Source organism: Phasianus colchicus, chromosome 2 (assembly GCF_987193195.1).
Source record: "Phasianus colchicus chromosome 2, bPhaCol1.hap1.1, whole genome shotgun sequence".
Taxonomy (NCBI): domain Eukaryota; kingdom Metazoa; phylum Chordata; class Aves; order Galliformes; family Phasianidae; genus Phasianus; species Phasianus colchicus.
Genome location: NC_143437.1, coordinates 49,012,860 through 49,033,395, shown reverse-complemented (window position 1 = coordinate 49,033,395; position 20,536 = coordinate 49,012,860). Strand labels below are relative to the sequence as shown.

Here is a 20,536-nt window from a genome sequence, read left to right as displayed (position 1 = left end):
TTTTATCAGTTTGAGAACTATAGATAACCTTTTAGATTTAACACTTACAGAAACTTTGTAATTACGGTAGGAAAATCTGATTTAAAAATCTGTTTCTATTGAAATGGTCTGTCTTGATCCAGACTGCACCTTTGTCTGGATCAAGCTATGAAAACTCTAAAGTTTTCATAATGCATTCTTGAGTAATTACTAATTTCTGAGTTAGTAAGTATAACAAGTCTCTTTCAAATAAACAAAAATCTTTGTCATGGCAACATGACTATTCACTTTGTCCAAGAACAGTTGACATCTCTCTGAAGTGACTCAGTCTTTTGATATATTAGGGAAAATGGTTATCTCTTTCAGCCCAGTCAGAGAAGAAAAACTAGTGCCACTCATTTAAGAGATGACCAAACACCCTACTTTTCTGCCTTGCTCCTTAGGGAGTTGTTGATTTGCAGTCAGAATAAAGATGAAATAAATCATGGAAAGTTAGCATGGGGTGTAAGAGTTGCATGTTGGACTAGAAGTAATCAACAAGAAAACTTCCTGTCTCAGTTATTTTCTTGTTTATTCTATCTAGATCCTTGGTGAAGAGTTGGACAGCTGTAATATAAAGTTACTGGAATTAGATGCATCAGTCCAGGATTTTTCGGAACAGAACATACCCCTTGCTAAGCAGCTGGCTAATAGAATAGGGAAACTCACTGCACTGCACCAACAGACCATACGGCAGGCTGAGTACAGAGCAACCAAACTCAGTCAGGTATGATCTGAATGACTTCTTCACTGTCATTTCTTTTGGAAGCAAAAACTGCATTAAAAAGTTCTCATGTATTTTCCCTTAGTTATGTAAGAAGATACATTCCTTGGCACATCTGCCTATTTTTATTCAGGGCTTGTATAACACAGCAGAGAGGAACACAGATTGGTGTCAAATAAGGAGGGTGGAATAACCCTATATGGTACTGATTTAACATCTAACATGAAGCATCTGATGATTGGTTCCTCTGGTGCCCTGAAAAAATTTTGGTTCTTCCTACCAATAGCAACATGTCAGGAAATAATATATTATTACACTTTTCAGGGCCTCTGTCTTATCACTGTTAATTATGTTTGCTTCCTTGCAAAGGAAAAGAAAAAAGTTTTATTTTCATCACTATCTGTAGAGGGAGAATATTATTAGTACATACAATGAAAAGTCTAGATACAAAGGCCCTGATAATACATGATCTTTCTTCACTTAACCTTTCACAAAGATTTTTTTCCCCTGCTGTCCTCAGGGTTCAGTACCTGGAATCCTTTATGTACTTTTGCTAAATGTCACTATCCAAAAATAGTCTAGGTAAAAGCAAAGAAAGGGAATTTGTATGATTCTACCATTAATGCCTTGATAATTTTTGAGTTCTCTCCTCTATATGCGTGAGTGAGCTTCAGTTACTTCTGAAAACTTGATGTTTATATCAAGATAGAAAATTACTATCAGTGTATGAATTCAATCGGAGGTACTTGATGAAGGGATTTAACTGTTAGGATATTTTTGTTCAGCACCAAGAAATCTGCTTCCCATTAAAAAAATTAAAAAGTCAAAGCAAATATTGCATGCAAATGCAGAATTATTGTTTAATGCAGTCCATTCCTCATACAGAACAAATGCCTGAAAATAAGAGAAATTAATCCTGTTAGAACTACAGGTACTTGCTAAACATAAATTAGATGAATTAGAGCATAGCATCTTTTGTCTTGTGCTTCAAAACAAGAGCAACTTTTCTCTTTTTGGAAATATGACAGCCTGGGTGGATGAAGCATACTTTAAATAAAAGTTATTTGGGGACCTGCATGGTAAGACAAAAAGAAGGAGAAGGAATGACGCAAAAAAAGGCTTGCAAGTGAGCCACAAGCTGAGACAAGGTATTTTCAAACTTGTGTGCGAGGCTGAAATGTGTGCAGGAAGCATACACTCTAGTGATCACAGAATCACAGAATGGCCAGGGTTGGAAGGGACCTCAAGAATCGTGAATCTCCAACCCCCCTGCCACATGCAGGGCCACCAACCTCTACATTTAATACTAGACCAGGCTGCCCAGGGCCCCATCCAATCTGGCCTTGAACACTTCCAGGGACAGGGCATCCACAACCTCTCTGGGCAGCCTGTTCCAGCACCTCATCACTCTCTCTGTAAAGAACTTCCCCCTGACATCCAGCCTAAATCTCCCTCTCCCTCAACTTAAAACCATTTCCCCTCGTCCTGCAGTTATCAACCCTTTCAAAGAGTTGATTCTCCTCCTGTTTGTAGGCTCCCTTTAGGTACTGAAATACTGGAATGAGGTCACCCCGCAGCCTTCTTTTCTCCAGGCTGAACAAGCCCAGCTCCCTCAGCCTGTCTTCGTAGGGGAGGTGCTCCAGTCCCCTGATCATCTTTGTGACCCTCCTCTGGCCCCTCTCCAACAGCTCCCTGTCGTTTTTGTATTGGGGGCTCCAGACCTGGGCACAGTACTCCAGATGGGGCCTCACAAGAGCAGAGTAGAGGGGGACAATCACCTCCCTGTCCCTTCTGGCCACCCCTCTTCTGATGGAACCCAGGATACCATTTGCTTTCCAAGCCACAAGGGCAGATTGCTGGCTCATATTAAGTTTTTCATCTGTCAAGACCCCCAGGTCCTTTTCTGCAGGGCTGCTTTCAAGATCCATTCCTTCCAGACTGTATGGATGCCTAGGATTTTCCTCCAGCCTAAGTCCAAAACCTTGCACTTGCTGTGTTGAACCTCATTAGGTTCACCCAGACCCACCTTTCAAGCCTGTTGAGGTCCCTCTGAATGGCATCCCTTCTTTCAACTGTGTCGACCACACCACTCAGCTTGGTGATGCAGATGAATATCAGTGCGTTCTTCCAGTGTGAGTTGAGTTTTGTAGTGCCATTTTTCCTGAGAAATAGATAAGCTTGCTACTAAAAGCAAACCTTTTTTAACTTCATAAATACAGACTTTGTTGATTCATATTCAACAGTAAGTAAAAGTTGTTAAAATTATCCCCAAAGTCAAAAAGAGTAAATGAAATAAACACATCTGTCATTGTCTAAGAATTGTACAGAATTACATCCTAGACATAAGAGATGGATTTTTTCTTCTATATCCAGGCTACTTCGCATTTGGAAGAATACAATGAGATGCTGGAGTTCATACTGAAATGGATTGAGAAAGCAAATATCCTAGTGCATGGTAGTATAACGTGGAATTCTTCCTCTCAGCTTCGCGATCAGTTTAAAGCCTACCAGGTGATCGTACTAGCTATGACATTTAATGGAAGTGTATAGAAGATCTTAATGTTTATCTTGTATCCTTTTTCCTTCTTTTCCTTAAGGAAAAAAAAAAAAAAAAAAAAAAAAAAGTAAAAATATTATGTTACTCTGGTCTCTGACTTGTCCTCCAAGTCTTAAAGATGATTGATTTCTTCTGTATAATTGTTTTGAAGACAGAAATAACGATACTTTGTTGAATAAAACTATGTGGTTCAAGTAATCTGTGTTTACTCAAGTACATTGGCTTCGTGGGAGCTTTTGATTGAACATTTTGTCTAGACAGTGAGATGTTATCACATTAAATACCTCATTGCAACTAATACTTGTTTAAAGAAACATCATCATAATTCTTTTCCTGGTACTATCCTCTTGCTTATTATAACTTCTAATTTATCTAAACACAATTTTCAGTGTTTTTTTTTTTTCTTTTCCCATTTTAAGCTAAATTTGGATCGCCTTTGTTCACATCTACACATTTTCACACAAATTTCCCAGATTGATACCCAACTGATGAACTTTTTTTCTTCCCAGTTTCTTCCTACTAGATATATCAGACTTCCAGAAGATCATGTTCATAGATAATGTAAATTATGTTTAACAGACAAGTATGTATAGCAAAATACTAAAATAAATGTGTTGATAAGTACAATTGCTGAAACTTTGAGACTTATGCATTTGTTTCCCTGAAGCACTTAAAAATTCACTCATTATTAAGCATATTGTCTAAGCTTTACAGTAAATTGATAGAACACAATCATGTTTATATGTTTAATCATGATGTGTATAAATTGAGGAGTCTGCAGGATAAGAATTTGCTAGGAGATGGACCCAATCTGTAACTCATCTGTGGCATTCTGATTACATCTTTATCTAGACTATGCTTGAAGAGTCTGGGGAGATCCATGGTGATCTTGAGGCCATGAGTGAAAGGATTGAGTATCTGGCCAGTGTATACTCAACTGAAGAGATGTCTCAGCAAGTGCTAGAACTGGGGCGTAGGACGGAAGAGTTGCAACAAATTATCAAAGTGCGGCTACCAAATCTGCAAGATGCTGCCAAAGTATGTGAAAGCACTTTTTTTTCCAATACCAGCTGATAGCTAAGTTTCTGTGTGCTTAAGAGCATTGTGGTTTTGGGAGTACTAGCATCTTATCTGTCATCTATAAAGGACATAGTTCTGCTGTTTAAAAGTATGTATCTTGCATGACTTGTGATGCTGTTGAGCATTCTGCCTTGGTTTTCACTACTGCTTCAGATAGCAGATTTCTGTAGATCTGCTTGGATGTACTGGGGACAATTGCATTTCTCAAAAGGAACTGACCACCTGTGTTTAGATACTCGAATTGAGATGAATATGTCTGTGTCATTATTTATGATGCACCATTTAGTTTTCACTTAGAAGATACCTAAAGCCTGTCTTCTATTAATTCAGATCAGTACTGAGCCTGACAGGAACTCTATATTGTGAGACCTGTGGCTCTAAGAAAATGCAATAATATGTTTTTCCATGTCCTTGATATTTCTCTGGGACTCTTCCATATATGTTTGTTGTTAATGTAAATGTGTGTTATACATATGTCATGTATGAGGGCATTATAGACAGATGCAAGATACAGAGAAAAGCAGAGAAGAGTCTTCTATTTACTCTTACCTTTTGGGTGTTAAATTTTACATCTCTTTTTTTTTTCTTTTTTTTGAATTGACAAAATATATATATATATTTTTAAGTATAGTATATTTTTAGGACTCCTTTTGCTGTTGACTGATACAGTTAAACACAACTAAATAGGAAAATAATACCTACAGGCTGCTGAAATTAATCTATCATCAATAATTAGGATGATCACAACTAATACTGATTTTTATTTTTTTTTCCTTATTTCGCAGCATTTATAGGATATAGCACTGTAATGATTTAAGAACAGATCAACAGCTAAGGTCCACCACTACATTCTGTCTTTCCCCACCCTCAAAAGGATAAAGATGGAAAAAGAAAAGATGGGCTTCATATAAGAAGCAGTTTAATTAAATGAAAAGGGGAAAAAAAAAAAAAAAGAAAAAAAAAAAAAGCTGTGTGGAAGCAAAAGGAGAGAATGTAGAGGATTTTTAAAATTAAAATTTTTCTCTAATTTCTGTCAGCAAACAATGTCCACTCACATCTTAGGAAGTGGGGTCTCGTTACTAGTTGTTGCTCAGGGAGGGCAATGCTTTCTTAACAAAAGTATCACCTCCTCCTTATGAGCTGAAGGTTTTCTTTCCCCACTGAATAAACCAGGGACTGGCACACAAATAAAAAGAGTAGAATGAAACTCACTGTCTTCAGTTCTCAGAGAAATATCAGAATAATTGAATGAACTATGTGTAAGCTGTTACATGAAAATATGAAATGAGTAGAAGTCAACATAGATTTGCAAAGAAAGAAAATCATATTAAAAGAGTCAAATTTAACATGAAGGTAGTAGACCTTATAGATAAAAATGTGTCATATATCTTGATTTTAATAATGTTTCACAAGATATTGTTACTAGCACAGTTGATAAGCTTACTTAGTTGAAAATGTATCAAATAGGTGTAAAGATATTTAGAAATTTTCCTGGTGTGTAATGATCAATGGTTCCCACCTCAAAAGATGGGATACATGATGTAAGATCTTTCAGGTTCTCCTTTGGGCTGTTACTAGTCAATATTTTCATTAATAAGTTGGATGGTGTTTTAGAAACCATAACTTTGAAGTCAATTAGATAACACCAAATGTACAGGGAACACCTGAAAAAATTTAGACTGCCATTCAACAGGGATAAAGCAAATTATTACCTTTAGATAGGAAGAAAAAATTATTTGTGTATCTGAATGAGGAATTACTAGCTAGGGGTACCCTGTAGAAAGATCTTGAATTTAATAATGTAGATCATAGAAAAATAAGTGAACATTTTTGTAAAATAATCTAGTCAGTATGAAAATATATATATATATATATATATATATATATATATATAAAATTGTCAGGACATGTGAAGTGGTTCTTGTGGTTCTTTTCTTCTACCTATGAATCACGAGCATGGTTTCAACTGTGTCTAGTTTTACACATGAACAGAGGACAGTAATACTAGTGAGACAAATATAAATTTGCAAGAAAAAATGCACTGAAAGAAAAATATGATGTATGAAGTATTCAGAGAGGTTAAAAATTATTTGTTCCTATCTGTTGTTAATAGGATAATAAGTAGAGGACAGAAATTGCAGTAGTAGATAGCTTCATGTCAAATCATCATAAAAAGAAATCTACAGAATAAGAGTACTGGATCACTAGAATGTGTTATCTGTAGAGACACGGACACTGTTGCCAGTGTTTTTAAGAATGAAAAGGTCTGAAAAGATAGCCCAATTCTGTCCTGTCCTGTCTTATTTTGGGAAAGTGACTAGAGGACATCTTGATCTCATTTTTAGGCTTATGACTCTTTGAAATCAGCTTTGTAACATACATACTGTGTTTGATAGATGAAGTACTTAAAATAGTAGCTCTTGCTGTGAAACCTATTTTTCCACACTCTCATAGTACTTGCAACAGTTTTCCTTGTTAAAATTATGACTTAGTTTTGACAAGGTAATAAGGAACATAACTATAAAATCCAGACAGATGTATATTTATAGTGACTTTTTTTTTTTTTCTGATTCATGAAATCATTCACAAATTTGTTGCTGTTACAGGACATGAAGAAGTTTGAAGTTGAGCTGAGAGCCTTGCAGGCTGCTCTGGAGCAAGCCCAAGCCACACTGACCTCTCCAGAGCTTGGGCGTTTGAGCTTGAAAGAGCAACTGTCTCACAGACAGGTAAAAGTTCAGGGCCTCAAAATTAGCCCTTTAGTAGCATGAGCTTGCACAAAAAATACTGAATGTTGGTAAGACTGTTTGTGGCGTTGGTGTTTCTTTTTGTGGGTAATTTGTTTCAAATTCTATCCCCAAATTACAGCCAAGTGAATAAGGAATTGAATCATAGAATGGTTTCTGCTGTGAGGGACCTTAAACATCATCTAGTTCCAATCTCCCTGCCATTGAAAGGGACATCTTCCACTAGATCATATTGCTCAAAGCCGCATCCAACCTTTAATCAAACACTTCTAGGGAACGAGGCATCCACAGTTTCTCTGTGCAACCTGTCCTATTACTTCACCATCCCCATAATGAATAATTTCTTCCTAATGTCTGATCTAAACCTACCATCTTTCAATTTAAAACCCTTTGTCCTATCACCTTGTAAAGAGTCACTGCCCATCTCTCCTGTAGGCCACTTTAAGTAATGGAAAGCTGCTGTAAGGTCTCCCCAGAGCCTTCTCTTCTCCTGGCTGAACAAGTCCAGCTCTTTCAGCCTGTCTTCATAGGATAGGTGCTCTGGCTGTTTGATCATCTTTTTGACCCTTCTCTGCATGTACTCTAACAGGTCCATGTCTTCCTTTTTTTCTGGAAGCTCCAGAGCTAAATGCAGTCCTCCATTTAGGATCTCATGATAGCTGAGTAGAAGGGAGATTCTTATCCCTTAGTCTGCAGGTCACACATCTTTTGGTGCAGCCTAGGATGCAGTTGGCTTTCTAATCTGCATGCACGCGCTGCTGGCTTGTGTTTAGTTCTTTATTCATCAGAACCACCAAGTCCTTATCCTCAGAGCTCTCAATCCATTCATTGCCCCACATGTATTCATGCTTTGGATTGACCCAACACCGTTTCAAGACTTGGCATTGTTGAACTTCATGAGGTTCACGTGAACCCACCTGTCAAGCCTGTTGTGTTCTCTCTGAAGGTCATGCATAGAATCACAGAATGGCATGAGTTGGAAGGGACATCAATCATATAGTTTCAACCCCTTTCCATGAGCAGCGTTGCTGACCACTAGATCAGGCTGCCTAGGGCCCCATCTAGCCTGGTCTTGAACATCTCTGGGGTTTAGGACATCTGCAACCTCTATGGGCAGGCTGTACCAGTGCCTCATCACTCTCTCAGTGAAAAACTTCCCCTGACATCTAATCTAAGTCTCCTCTGTATATTACTCCTATACAGATTTGTGGAATTTGTATAGTTATTTTTCAAATATTTTAACAGAAATATTATTGTGCTTAGACACCCTGAAATAGAGTTGATTATGCTATTTCATTAGTTACCTTTATGCCTCTTATTCAGGCATTTTGATTTATTAATACTTAATGCTTTATTAATACTTTAAAAGAATCTTATATATGAATAACTCCAGACAAAGTGTACCTTGATTGTATTTAATTATAAATAAATAAAATGCATTGTTTTAGCCTGTGAATTCATCATTTGTTGTTTGCTGCATCAGATACTGTGGGTGTTTTGCAAAAGTATCTTATTTGTGGAAATGACTTTTTCTAGCATCTCTTGTCTGAAATGGAATCACTAAAGCCAAAGGTTCATGCAGTCCAAGTCTGTCAAAGTGCCCTGAGGATTCCTGAAGAGGTGGTCACCAGCCTGCCAATATGTCACAGTGCACTCCAGCTCCAGGAGGAGGCCAGCCGCCTGCAGCACACTGCCATTCAGCAGTGCAACATCATGCAGGTAAGCATAATTCTGTCCTGTGTATTACTCAGAGTAACTTGAGAACTGCTCTACAAATTTCAGTGAAAACAAAGACTTTCATATCTCTGTCCATTCCTTTTTTCCCATGTCATATCATTAAGATATTGCCCACTCTGTTTCAGTCACTTCTGGCTCCATGTTTTTAAAACATATGTTTAACACCATATTCTTCCTTATGCTCAACTACCCACAATGATCAGAAGCCTCTACTGCTCTCTACCTTGAATCTTTCTACATGAGTTTGCTATGCATCTTTCTATCACCAGCTAGCAGGAAAGAAAGTTTATTCTAATGTACTTCGGAAATATTTTTACATATTTTGGTATGAAATGATACAATTAATTAAAACCTAATTTCCTTGTATTTACCATACCCTGTTTCATTAGAAGACCAGCTTCTTGTGAGTCTATGGTGGAAAGAACCTATACCACACTGATAGGATAATGGTCTGAATCCATCTTCAGAATCTTCTCCTGGCTGTATTTTCTGTGATTCTGTGAAATCTAAGTAACTCATGTAGTCTTCCACTTCATAGAAGAAGGCCTGATGTGAATAAGTGCTATAGCAAAACTGTCAGACTAGGCGACTAGGCAGTGCTATCTGTTACTGTGTATTCTTGGTGCAGGTGTTTGTGGGAATCTGAAGATTCAGCCCAGAATTGAATGTCTTAAAAAATAACGTATCTAAACTGTTTTCTGGAAACAGTTAAATTAAACAGTTGAATTCATTGCAGTTCACCGTATATCTTAGTGGACTGATGTTTTCCTTACTTTATTCCTGCTGTACTTATCGAGGTTCTAGTGCCTTTTATGTGTATGTTTGCTTCACTTCAGAATGGAGATTAGTCATGCTTGGCATAAGTAGATCCTTTCTTATGTGTGTGTAGACACTCAAATCTTTTTTCCCCTCTCCAGGAAGCTGTGGTTCAGTATGAACAATATGAGCAAGAGATGAAACATTTACAGCAAATGATAGAGAGCGCCCATCGTGAGATCCAAGACAAGCCAGTAGCAACCAGCAACATCCAGGAACTCCAGAACCAGATTTCACGTCATGAGGTAGGAAAGCCGTAACAACATGTGCTCATTGAAAACTCACTGGCCCCAAATACTTAGTAGTAGTTTTTCAGGCATGTTTAAAGGCTCTCTGAGCAGGTAAACTAATACCCAATAGGAAAGTCACGCAGTTAGTATAGTCTGGAGTATTCATTTGTTTATTCAGTTAAATGTATCCTAATCTCCAGGCAATGTTATGGCAAACTAAAGCATTATGTAATTAAGAGGCAGTTACCATATGTACTTGACTGAAGAGCACCCCCTGTTAATGCTACTGAACATTTAGTCAGTTGATCACTTCCAAATTAGAAATTACTTATTTCCATTCCATTAACAAAAACACCAAGGTATCTGAATCACAGTAAACACAAGTAAATTTGGAGGAATACTGTGCCAGAGACACTTCAAAGGCTTCTTAGCTAGTTGGCTTGGGAAGAGTTTTGTCCTGTGTTGTTACAAATTCTGTCTTCAAACTTATCAATCTTAAGCTCTCAAATGAGTCAGAACAGCTTTCACTGCTGTGCTGTCATGGGGGCTTCTAAACCCCACTTCCTTGCTCCTATCTTTTGTTTATTCCTAGGGATGGAAAATGAGTCAAATATATCTGTATATCACTTTTGACACCAGATGGCACAATTTCTTTACCTTTTAATTAAAACCTACTTGTAGTATTGTGTAATGTAGCCTAATGTTGTAGATATTGCTCATTTTCTATGCAGTTCTTATAAAAGTAGCTTACTATAAATGCAGAGTGGTTTCCCTTAAAAAAAAAAAAAAAAAAAAGAGAGAGAAGAAGAAGAAATGGAGAGAGAGAGAGAAAGGTTTCACACTTGTAAGATCTTGTAAGATATTTAAGGTATGGATACCTTACTAAGGTATGGATATATTTTTTATATATTTTGTCTGCTAAGTAGTTATGGGAAAGTGCACTGTCACAGAAGGAGATTCTAAGTTGTTATATGACTTTAAAGGGAAGGTCTGTCTAAGTGCCTGTTACTTGTGTTATTATTTTAAGAAAACATTAGTTATGAGATTCCCTGTTAAAGCCTGCGTGAGCAAACACTTAAAGGGATATCTGTAGGACCTATGTTTAGAATGAAAATAGGAGGATGGAAGTTAAAGGAACATACACAATTGTCTAGAAAGCTTATGGTGCCGTGTATTTATGTAACAGCAGTTAAACTCTGTAATTTAGCTTACCATACCCTGTTTCATCAGAATTTCAAATAAGAATACAGGTAAGTATCTCCGTACTTATGCTTAACCAATATGGTGGCTTTCTGTGATGGAGTGATGGCATTGGTGGACAAGGGAAAGGCAACCATTGTCATTTACGTGGACTTGAGCAAGGCCTTTGACATGGTCCCCCAGACATCCTTATCTTCAAATTGGAGGGATGTGGATTTGATGGGTGGACCACTCGATGGATAAGAAATTGTTTGAAAGGCTCCAAACAGAGGGTGGTCATCAATGGTTCTAAGTCCAGGTGGAGGCCAGTAACGAGTGGTGTCCCCCAGGGTTCTGTCTTGGGACCGGTGCTCTTTAACATCTTTATCAATTACATCAATGATGTAATTGAGTGCAGCCTCAGCAAGTTTGCTGTCGGCACAAAACTGAGTAGTGCGGTTGACACGGTTGAAAGAAGGGGTGCCATTCAGAGGGACCTCAACAGGATTGAAAGGTGGGCCCAGGTTAACCTAATGAGGTTTGACACAACAAAGTACAGAGTTTTGCACTTGGGCCAGAGGAATCCCAGGTATCCATACAGACTGGAAGGAGAGCAGCCCTGCAAAGAAGGACCTGGGGGTCCTGATGGATGAAAAGCTTAACATGAGCCAGCAGTATACCCTTGCGGCTTGGAAAGCAAATGCTATCCTGGGCTCTATCAAAAGAGGGGTGACCAGCAGGGACAGGGAGGTGATTGTCCCCCTCTACTCTGCTCTTGTGAGGCCCCACCCGGAGTACTGTGTCCAGGTCTGGAGCCTCCAGTACAAGAAAGACAGGGAGCTGTTGGAGAGGGTTACAAAGATCATCAGGGGACTGGAGCACCTCCCTATGAAGACAGGCTGAGGGAGCTGGGCTTGTTCAGCCTGGAGAAAAGAAGGCTGCGGGGTGACCTCATTCCAGCATTTCAGTACCTAAAGGGAGCCTACAAACAGGAGGAGAATCAACTCTTTGAAAGGGTTGATAACTGCAGGATGAGGGGAAATGGTTTTAAGTTGAGGGAGAGGGAGATTTAGGCTGGATGTCAGGGGGAAGTTCTTTACAGAGAGAATGGTGAGGTGCTGGAACAGGCTGCCCAGAAAGGTTGTGGATGCCCCATCCCTGGAGGTGTTCAAGGCCAGATTGGATGGGGCCCTGGGCAGCCTGGTCTAGTATTAAATGTAGAGGTTGGTGGCCCTGCATGTGGCAGGGGGTTGGAGATTCATGATTCTTGAGGTCCCTTCCAACCCTGGCCATTCTGTGATTCTGTGATACTTGTGACTTTAATGGATATATATTACCATACAAAAAATTGCCTTTTTTAGGTTATTTTATATTTTTTACGATCACATTTTTGCATCTTTTATTTTTTCCTTTTGTTCAATTGTAGGAGTATGTTAGATGGTCAGCATATTAGACATTAATGTGACATGTATTGAATATTTTGAATTATAATAGATTTCCCACTTGTGTGTCCCTGAGATGTGTCATTCATTGAACATTAGTGAATGACTAGTACTTGCCAAACAGAGCAGATAACTGCACTCCAGCTGCTAGACTTAAAAGTTATGGCTTGATTTGATTGCAGTTTGTCTTTCAACTGATCTAGTTGTCTGCTTTATACTTTGCTTAGTCTCCAGCTGTGAACTGTGAAACTCCCAAGAAGCTCCTCTTGTTGCTGACATAGCAGTGACCAGGTAGCATTGATTCTCAGACAGAAAACATCAGCAGCATTCTTTGCAGTGCATCCACTTTCTAACTGCATTTTTCACTGGGACGGTTCTGCCCTGTGACTCTGAGGAAATGATTTACTGAAGATGTTTTATAACCGAATAATCCTTCTGTTTTACTTGCCTGAAGTGGTGGTCTTTTTTTTTTAAAGTATATTAGCTTATATTTCATATTTCAGCTTATATTATACGTTTATTATTATGATAGATCTTGCAACTTCTGTTGCTATTTTTCCTTGAAAGCTTTCATTGGGTAAACATTTTAAAGCAGGCTAAATTAACAGACAGGCATAAGGAAACGTGTATTTTACTTTACAAATAAAAATTCTATCATATTATTGAGCCTTCAGGGAAGCAGAACCAATAGCTTTAGCATGAATATGAAAAGCTACTGAATCATACAATAGAATCATAGATTCTATATAGCTATTGCTATTTATTTTTTGAAATAAACGAGTTTAATGCCTTGAAACCAGACACTGAACTAGGCAGCAGTATAGGGCATGAGATAATACAAGCCATTCATTTTCATATCTTTTCTCTGACTAAACTTATTGTGATGGTATTTCACTATTAGATTGACCATTTAATAGCTATGATAAATAGTATTTTAAAATCTCACTTTAAGCAAGATTCACCAATGCTTTTTAAAGTTTTTAACTCCAAAGCAAAACCAAAATAAAACAAAATATATTTGAACACTGGCATAAATAATTCAGTCTGCATGTAATCTTATTATCTGACTTACTGTTCATATTACATTTGATCTTGTTAAGCTCTGTGAGTTATTGTTTCAACTATTTGTTCTTTCTGCTGAGAGCTGAACGATGCAATTTTACAGTTCTGGTTCCTGTATGACCTCATTTTCAAGGCATGCAGTATGTGGAAAAGCTTCATCTCCGTTAGATAAACACAAACAGATTTTTAAAAAAAATGTAGAAAAGAACAAAGGAGAGATATTCCCCTTTTCTGTAAAATGAAGCATACAGAATTTGTGCCCAATTCAGGCTGGATGAAAGTATGAGGTGTCCTTCACTTCTGCAGTGATCACACAGAGGGTTTCACAGTACTTTTCCGGTTTCACTTCTAAGCTCTCTTTAGCTGTACTTTAGCTGTGCAGTGAGATGCAGCCTGACTTGTTCCCTCCACAATCAACATCCTGCTTTTCAGCTAGTGCTGCTGCTTATGCAGGGTTTCTGAGAGGCAGTGCTATGATTTTATTGGCTGGGCTAGGAGGGGAAGCTCCACGGAAGCTGAAATGCTGCTAGTTCTGTAGTCTGCATTGGCTGCTTCTGCATTAGGGATAAAATGTTTCCTCAGGAGCTGGCGCAGAAGATCAAAGGATACCAGGAGCAAATTGCTTCTTTGAATTCAAAGTGCAAGATGCTAACGATGAAGGCAAAACATGCCACTATGCTTCTGACGGTGACAGAAGTGGAGGGGCTTTCTGAAGGAATGGAGGAGCTGGATTCAGACCTTCTCCCAGCGCACCCTGCACATCCCTCAGTGGTTATGGTAAGGAAGGAATTGGTCTCGGTGCTATTTATCCTAACAACTTGTCTTTGCATGATTGCAACACTTCTGTGTAGCAAGTTGTCACAATTCACATCTATATTTTGCTTTTGAAATGGCTGGGCTGTGGCAAACTTCAGCTTCCTCTTTCTGTATTTTGCTTAATATGGGTTTTTGAGACTCATTGAAGTACTTGTGGCAGTTGTAATAAGACGCAAATATATTACTTTTTCTTCACTGTCAGCATGTGAGAGCAAACACTGAAAAACTACTAAGTTGCAGGAAAAAGATAAAGGCAGAAAAAACATTTCATAACATGCTGCAGTGTGTGTATTTTACAGACTGTATTTTTAATGCTCCTTTATTAAAATGTTGATGTGGTACTCAACAGTATGCTGCTGTATTCTTATGCGAGTGTGTGGAAATTAAAACTAGGTGAGTATTGACATAGGCCTCATGCTTGAATTAAACTGTTTTTGTCTGTTTCTTGTTGGTCTCATTACAAACATATTGCTGATGTCACTAAGGGTTTTGCCTAAGTGAAAATTGAGTGCACATTTCATGGTTTATCACTGTATAACAGCACCAGGGAAGAAAAAAGCACAAGTGACTATTGGATTATATGTTTTTTATATTTTAAGTCTAATTCTTGTTGTTCCAACCAGGCCTGGGTACTGAGACCAATACTGCTTTATTTTATAGCTCTCCATAATATTTCCATATGCATCCCAGACTGTATTAGAAGATATCTAGACAAACATAACTTGTTATTATTAAGCTACTGGCTATACATTTCCATTTAAATTCATTAGGTTACAGGAGAGCATGTTCATACTAAAGTACAACAAGTAAATAAAACCATGGATTCACCGCATTTTTTACCTGGCAAATGTGAAGCGCACAAGGGATGACTAAATACCATCAAGTTAATTCCAGATGTGTGTTATTTTTCTTGCTTTGATCTCAGTCTAAGTAAACCTAGTTACCTAAGTTGAGGTAACCAATTTTCTTCCTGTGCTCTGGGGTTTGCTTTTCCTGTGGCAGATGACTGCTGGTCGCTGTCACACGCTGCTCTCCCCTGTCACTGAGGAGTCTGGGGAGGAGGGAACCAACAGTGAGATCTCTTCTCCACCTGCCTGTCGCTCACCCTCACCTGTGGCTAATACAGATGCTTCTGTTAACCAGGTACCCCTCTTTTTGCATTCATTCAGCTTTTATGTCAGAGATATGCATGGTTCCATTCCATGGTGGTTTATTTAATCCCATGAAAGAATATTTAACTATAGAGACTGAGCCTCAGTTCCTTATATCTAACTTAACTGAATCTTCAGGTTCTAGCTCAAAATGTATTAATGCATTCAAATACTGACTTCTGAATTTAAAATGTGTAAGTTCAGCATAACACCTATTCTCTGTTTTTTAAATAAGTCTACATGAAATTTACCAATCTCTTCTATGTAATAACTATTTTCTATTTACATTTTATTTTATATGTTCATAGCAGTACACAATGGAATCTTGCATCTTGAGAAACATTTAATTTTCAATAATAAAACATTTCATTATGTCTATTTTCATCTATCTTATAGTACCATAGTCATTGTAGCATTGGTGTTTTCCACTTAATACATTTCAAGTATTAACTTTCATGTATTCTTTTCATGTATTGTCCATAATTTCAGTGTCAGCCTATTTTAAGTAGTAATGAGGAAGATGAGTGAAATCACTTAAAATACACTTTATACTAAACCTGAGGACTCTGACACTTCTACTAGGAACAAGTGTACATCAACATCAATTGAAATGGAAGTGATGAACCAGCACACTGAGCACCATGCACATGAAAGAACATATATAATATTAAGCTGAAGTTTATAAATTAGGAGCAGTCACTGGCTCACTCAATTCAACATGTTTAGAGTTTTGCGGTTGCTTGTTTCTTGCATCTATGGCTGGTTCCAAAATTGACTCCTGCAGACTTTAAAGGTACAGTAGTAAAGTGCTGCATTGCTGAGTAGATTGAGAAAAGTTTGAGCAAATTGCCCAATAATTCCCTACACTAATTTCCACTATATATATGGTACTTTAAAAGCTTCTAAATTTAACTGATTCATTTTCATTAATTGGTATAAAAAAGAATTCTTAGCTAAGATAGAAATAAAGATGCCATTCTTCAAAGACATAATAAAAATGTTAAATGATGCATCAGAAGGCTTTTTCTTTTATTTCAGATAGTCAGAAATTTCCCAGTAATATCTACTTACAGTAGAAAGGCAGCTGTATATTTCCATACCGAAAAGATATCAAGACAGTATTAATCAGTGAGTTAAACAACCAAGAGCAGTGTACTTTCCAATAAACAGATCCATTGTCAGTGCATTACATTTATGTGAAAATGAAATGAAACAAATGAAAAAACTTCAGTAACTCAAATGATAAGGAAAATCCACTGAAAATGATGTTGTATCATGGCCTGACACCAAAACACAAGTTTTAAGACCTGTGATTTACATGGGCAGAATTTCATGTAGAAGATCTTTGAAAAAGAGAAATTTTCTGATGTTATAGTAATAATGAGAAAAAAAAGCACAGAAAACTGACAGATGAAGATTTCTTCAGTGTGGTTAATGTTGAAATGAACTTCATTTACTAAGCAACCTGAGGAAGAACATTCCAAAATGCTGTGGTTTACTTACAAAATAGTTAGGTTCCCATGCATGTGAGATTAAAGGAAAAGAAACTATGAAACTGTCAGTGCTGATCATAATGGTTGATTAGGGAGACCTCATGAAAGAAGACTGGTAAAATAATAATAAAAAGAAGCATTTGTAGTAGTAGTAATAATTTTAGAGAAGAGTGAATCAGAAGTTTAAATGTAAATTAAAAAATATTCAGTTAAAATAACCTCTGCGAAACTAATTTTGGAAAAATTTTTGACAGTAGTAAATGAAATAATTTCTCACAGGAATATCACCTGTAAATTATCATAAAAATATGTAAACAGGAGCTCTGGAAAGTAAAGAATTTCCTTTGTTTAATTTTTGGGGGAAAATATAGAGCCCTTATGAAATGTTTTGTTTATTTTGTTTTCCTTAGAATGGAAGGGAATGAGTTTTTAAGACTATCCTAATTTAATCCCTCACAATCTTTGTTACAATTTTCCATCAAAGTTTTCTAGTATCTCCATTATCTTCTAAGGATAAAATGTAGGTTTTCTGAATTTAAATAATTATGCATTATTTTTGCATTGTCAACAAGCCACAAAAATACAAAACAAGTGCCAAATATTGAGAATATTGATCCTATGTATGGAATCAAAGTAAAACAAAAGCATGTAATATAAGAAAGTGATAGTGTCACTGTTGTAAAGTAACAGTTGCCTGGGTTGTTTTGTTTATACTGACACTTCTCTAAAACAACTGAAGAGAACAACTGAAAAGAAAAAACCTAAACTTTTAAAAAGCTGAGGATTTCATGCTATAGAGTGTTTCAGCAATACACAACAGTCCTTTGATGCAGTGCATTCTAATCATTCTAATGCATAGTAAAATCAGGCCTTTCATCTCTGCTACAATACTGAAAGAGAATCTGTTGGAGCTAACATTTCTCACACTTACCCAAGATAAAATTGATTAAAATTTAGCACATCTTTAAAAGCTTGTCTTCCAGATATGTGGTGTAGAGCAATCGAAGTGAAAAACCTGATGTTCTTGGCACAAAGCCTTAGAGGCTACAGCTAGTCCTGTGACTCAAGTCTTCAGCACTGGGTCACCTGTTAAATATCTTCATTTCTCCCTGTACAGAGACTACTTAATCATCATTCTTCCTCCTCCCATTATGAAAACCCACCTAGTTTGCACCAGCCCATGTTAAATATCTTTTGAAATCTGCATACATCCTTTGCCCCTGCATCTTAACCAAGAAGCTTGAATGCTGTACACTGACTAATTTTCATGAAAGAAGGATGAGATTTTTGACCCTTCTAGGGGAGACCAAATCAACTATGTGTAAGAACATATGGATTCATGCTGTCAGCATAAAAACCCTTATGAAAACAATCATGTTACGTACTCCAAAAAGTAGTTGAAAAGATGGGTAAAGGGGTTATTTTTCCCTTTCAGCCAGTTATTCTAAAGGTGTCCCAGAAGCACAGCTTGGTTGGCTTTTTGTCTCTAGAGAAAACTAGATGGGGGCTGTACAGTAACTGTAAACCAATAGAGGAGTTGCCTGCTGCAGTAATGCAGCCGTGACTTGCAAAGGTCACTTATGGTCAGAATCAAAAACTCTGAGATCAATGTCCTGAATACTGTGTTAAGCTGTTACCTATTCCTTGTTGTCTCCTGGACATCACTAAAGCCTTCATCTTCTAATTTCTTTAGATTCTCAATTTGTTTGTGAAGAGATAAAGGCTGCCTGCCTTTAAAAACATCAGTGCTTCAACAGCACTTCAATTGTAAAAATGTCCATCAAAGAAGCAGATGACCTGAGCTCACATCTTTTCATTTTCTGGAGAAGGGGAGGAAATGAAAAAACATACCTGTGCAGCTGCTGGATGATATTCTGTTTTCTGGGGCAGGTGGCATTCTTTGTGCTCTGCAGATTCAGTTAGGAGAGTCTGGGAAAGTGACAGTGCCTAAGGAGTGACTTGATTTCTGCACATATGTAATGAATCAGCATGGGAGGGGATGTTCTTATACATTATCTTTCATTCTGAAAGTGCAATTATATGCTTCATGCTTGTAGGACATTGCATATTACCAAGCCTTATCTGCTGAACAGTTGCAAACAGAAGCTGCTAAAATTCAGCCCAGCACTTCAGCCGCCCAAGAGTTTTATGAACCAGGCTTAGAATCAGCTGCTAGTGCCAAACTGGATGATTTGCAGCGTTCTTGGGAAACACTGAAGAATGTGGTAAGTCTGCATCTGGAGGGCTTAAAACAGTTGGTTTACTTGTGAGAAATAAAATATAATGAACTTGCTTAGCTAGTATTTTCTTCTGAAGTTCTTGACTTTTGGGGGGCAACAAAAATTTTCAGTTGCAAGACTGTATTACGTTGTCTTTGTTTTTCCTTTGAAAGCCTGTGCAGAATGGACCTCCATTAAAAAAAAAAAAAAAAAAAAAGTCATTAACATCGATAGGTGCCTTCAGAAATGCTAGCTGTTTTCAGACTATATTCCATAACCTAAAATGGTATTTAATTGATACTGGAAATGTTAGCATAAACATCCAATTCATCCAAATACTGAGTCAGCTTAATACAGTTTTACATAGTAGTGTCGTATAGTCGGTTGTTGTATCAAAATGGCTCAAGTTTTGATTATGTGCTATCAGTCTTAATTCTTTGCAAAGGCACAGTAGCTATTTCAGAATATTAAGAACTTTAGCTCTATGAAGTGGTATGCATGCATATGTTTGAGTGCATAAAATCTAGAATGCCTGCAAATGTCCATAAGGTTTCCCTGTTGAATAAAGCACCTTTTTTCAGTCACAGAATTTGACTGATGGTGTTTAAACAGATAAATAATTTTAATGTGGTTGTTTTTCTTTATAGTATATACTTTCAAAAACTGACTATGCAAGTCTTTTTGGTCTCATAAGCCTAGAGACGTATGAAGCAGAAGAAAAAGAAAATCCATGAGTGAGCAGTGTGCCCTTGTGGCCAAGAAGGCCAATATTATACTGGAGTATATTAAAAAAGAGTGTGGCCAGCAGGTCGAAGGAGGTTCTCCTCCCCCTTTGCTCTGCCTTGATGAGGCCACATCTGGAGTTCAGTTCTGGACTTTCTGGTTCAAGAAAGACAGGGAAATGCTAGAGAAAGTGCAGTGGAGGGCTGCAAAGCAGGGGACTGGAGCATCTTCCTTGCGAGAAAGGACAGAGTGACTTGGAACTGTTTAGCCTGGAGATAAGAAGGCTGAGGGAAGATCTTATCAATGCTTATAAATATGGAAAAGATGAGAGTTAAATGGGTGGGCCAAGCTTTTTTCGATGATGCCTGCTGTCAGAAGAAGGGGCTACAGACACTAACTGGAACAGTTTCATCTGAACGTGAGAAAAAACTTCTTTACTGTGGAAGTTATAGAGCACTGGAACATGCTGCCCAGAGATGTTGTGAAGTCTCCTTCACTGGAGATATTCAGAAACCTCCCGAATGCATTTCTGTGTAAGATTT

At 37.6% G+C, this 20,536-nt stretch overlaps 1 protein-coding gene across 10 annotated transcripts in view; it reads left to right on the top strand.

Moving 5' to 3' along the window:
- SYNE1 (spectrin repeat containing nuclear envelope protein 1) overlaps nt 1–20,536 on the top strand; it is a 289,372-nt gene that overhangs the window by 178,069 nt on the left and 90,767 nt on the right. For 9 of the 10 annotated variants that reach the window (XM_090135604.1, XM_090135609.1, XM_090135612.1 and 6 more), the window contains 9 exons: nt 563–745; nt 3,116–3,253; nt 4,152–4,337; nt 6,986–7,108; nt 8,663–8,845; nt 9,781–9,924; nt 14,175–14,369; nt 15,411–15,551; nt 19,110–19,277. In XM_090135604.1, the coding sequence (XP_089991730.1) occupies nt 563–745; nt 3,116–3,253; nt 4,152–4,337; nt 6,986–7,108; nt 8,663–8,845; nt 9,781–9,924; nt 14,175–14,369; nt 15,411–15,551; nt 19,110–19,277 (1,461 nt within the window). The remainder of the gene's footprint in view (nt 1–562; nt 746–3,115; nt 3,254–4,151; nt 4,338–6,985; nt 7,109–8,662; nt 8,846–9,780; nt 9,925–14,174; nt 14,370–15,410; nt 15,552–19,109; nt 19,278–20,536) is intronic. The other variant, XM_090135608.1, reaches the window with a different exon arrangement.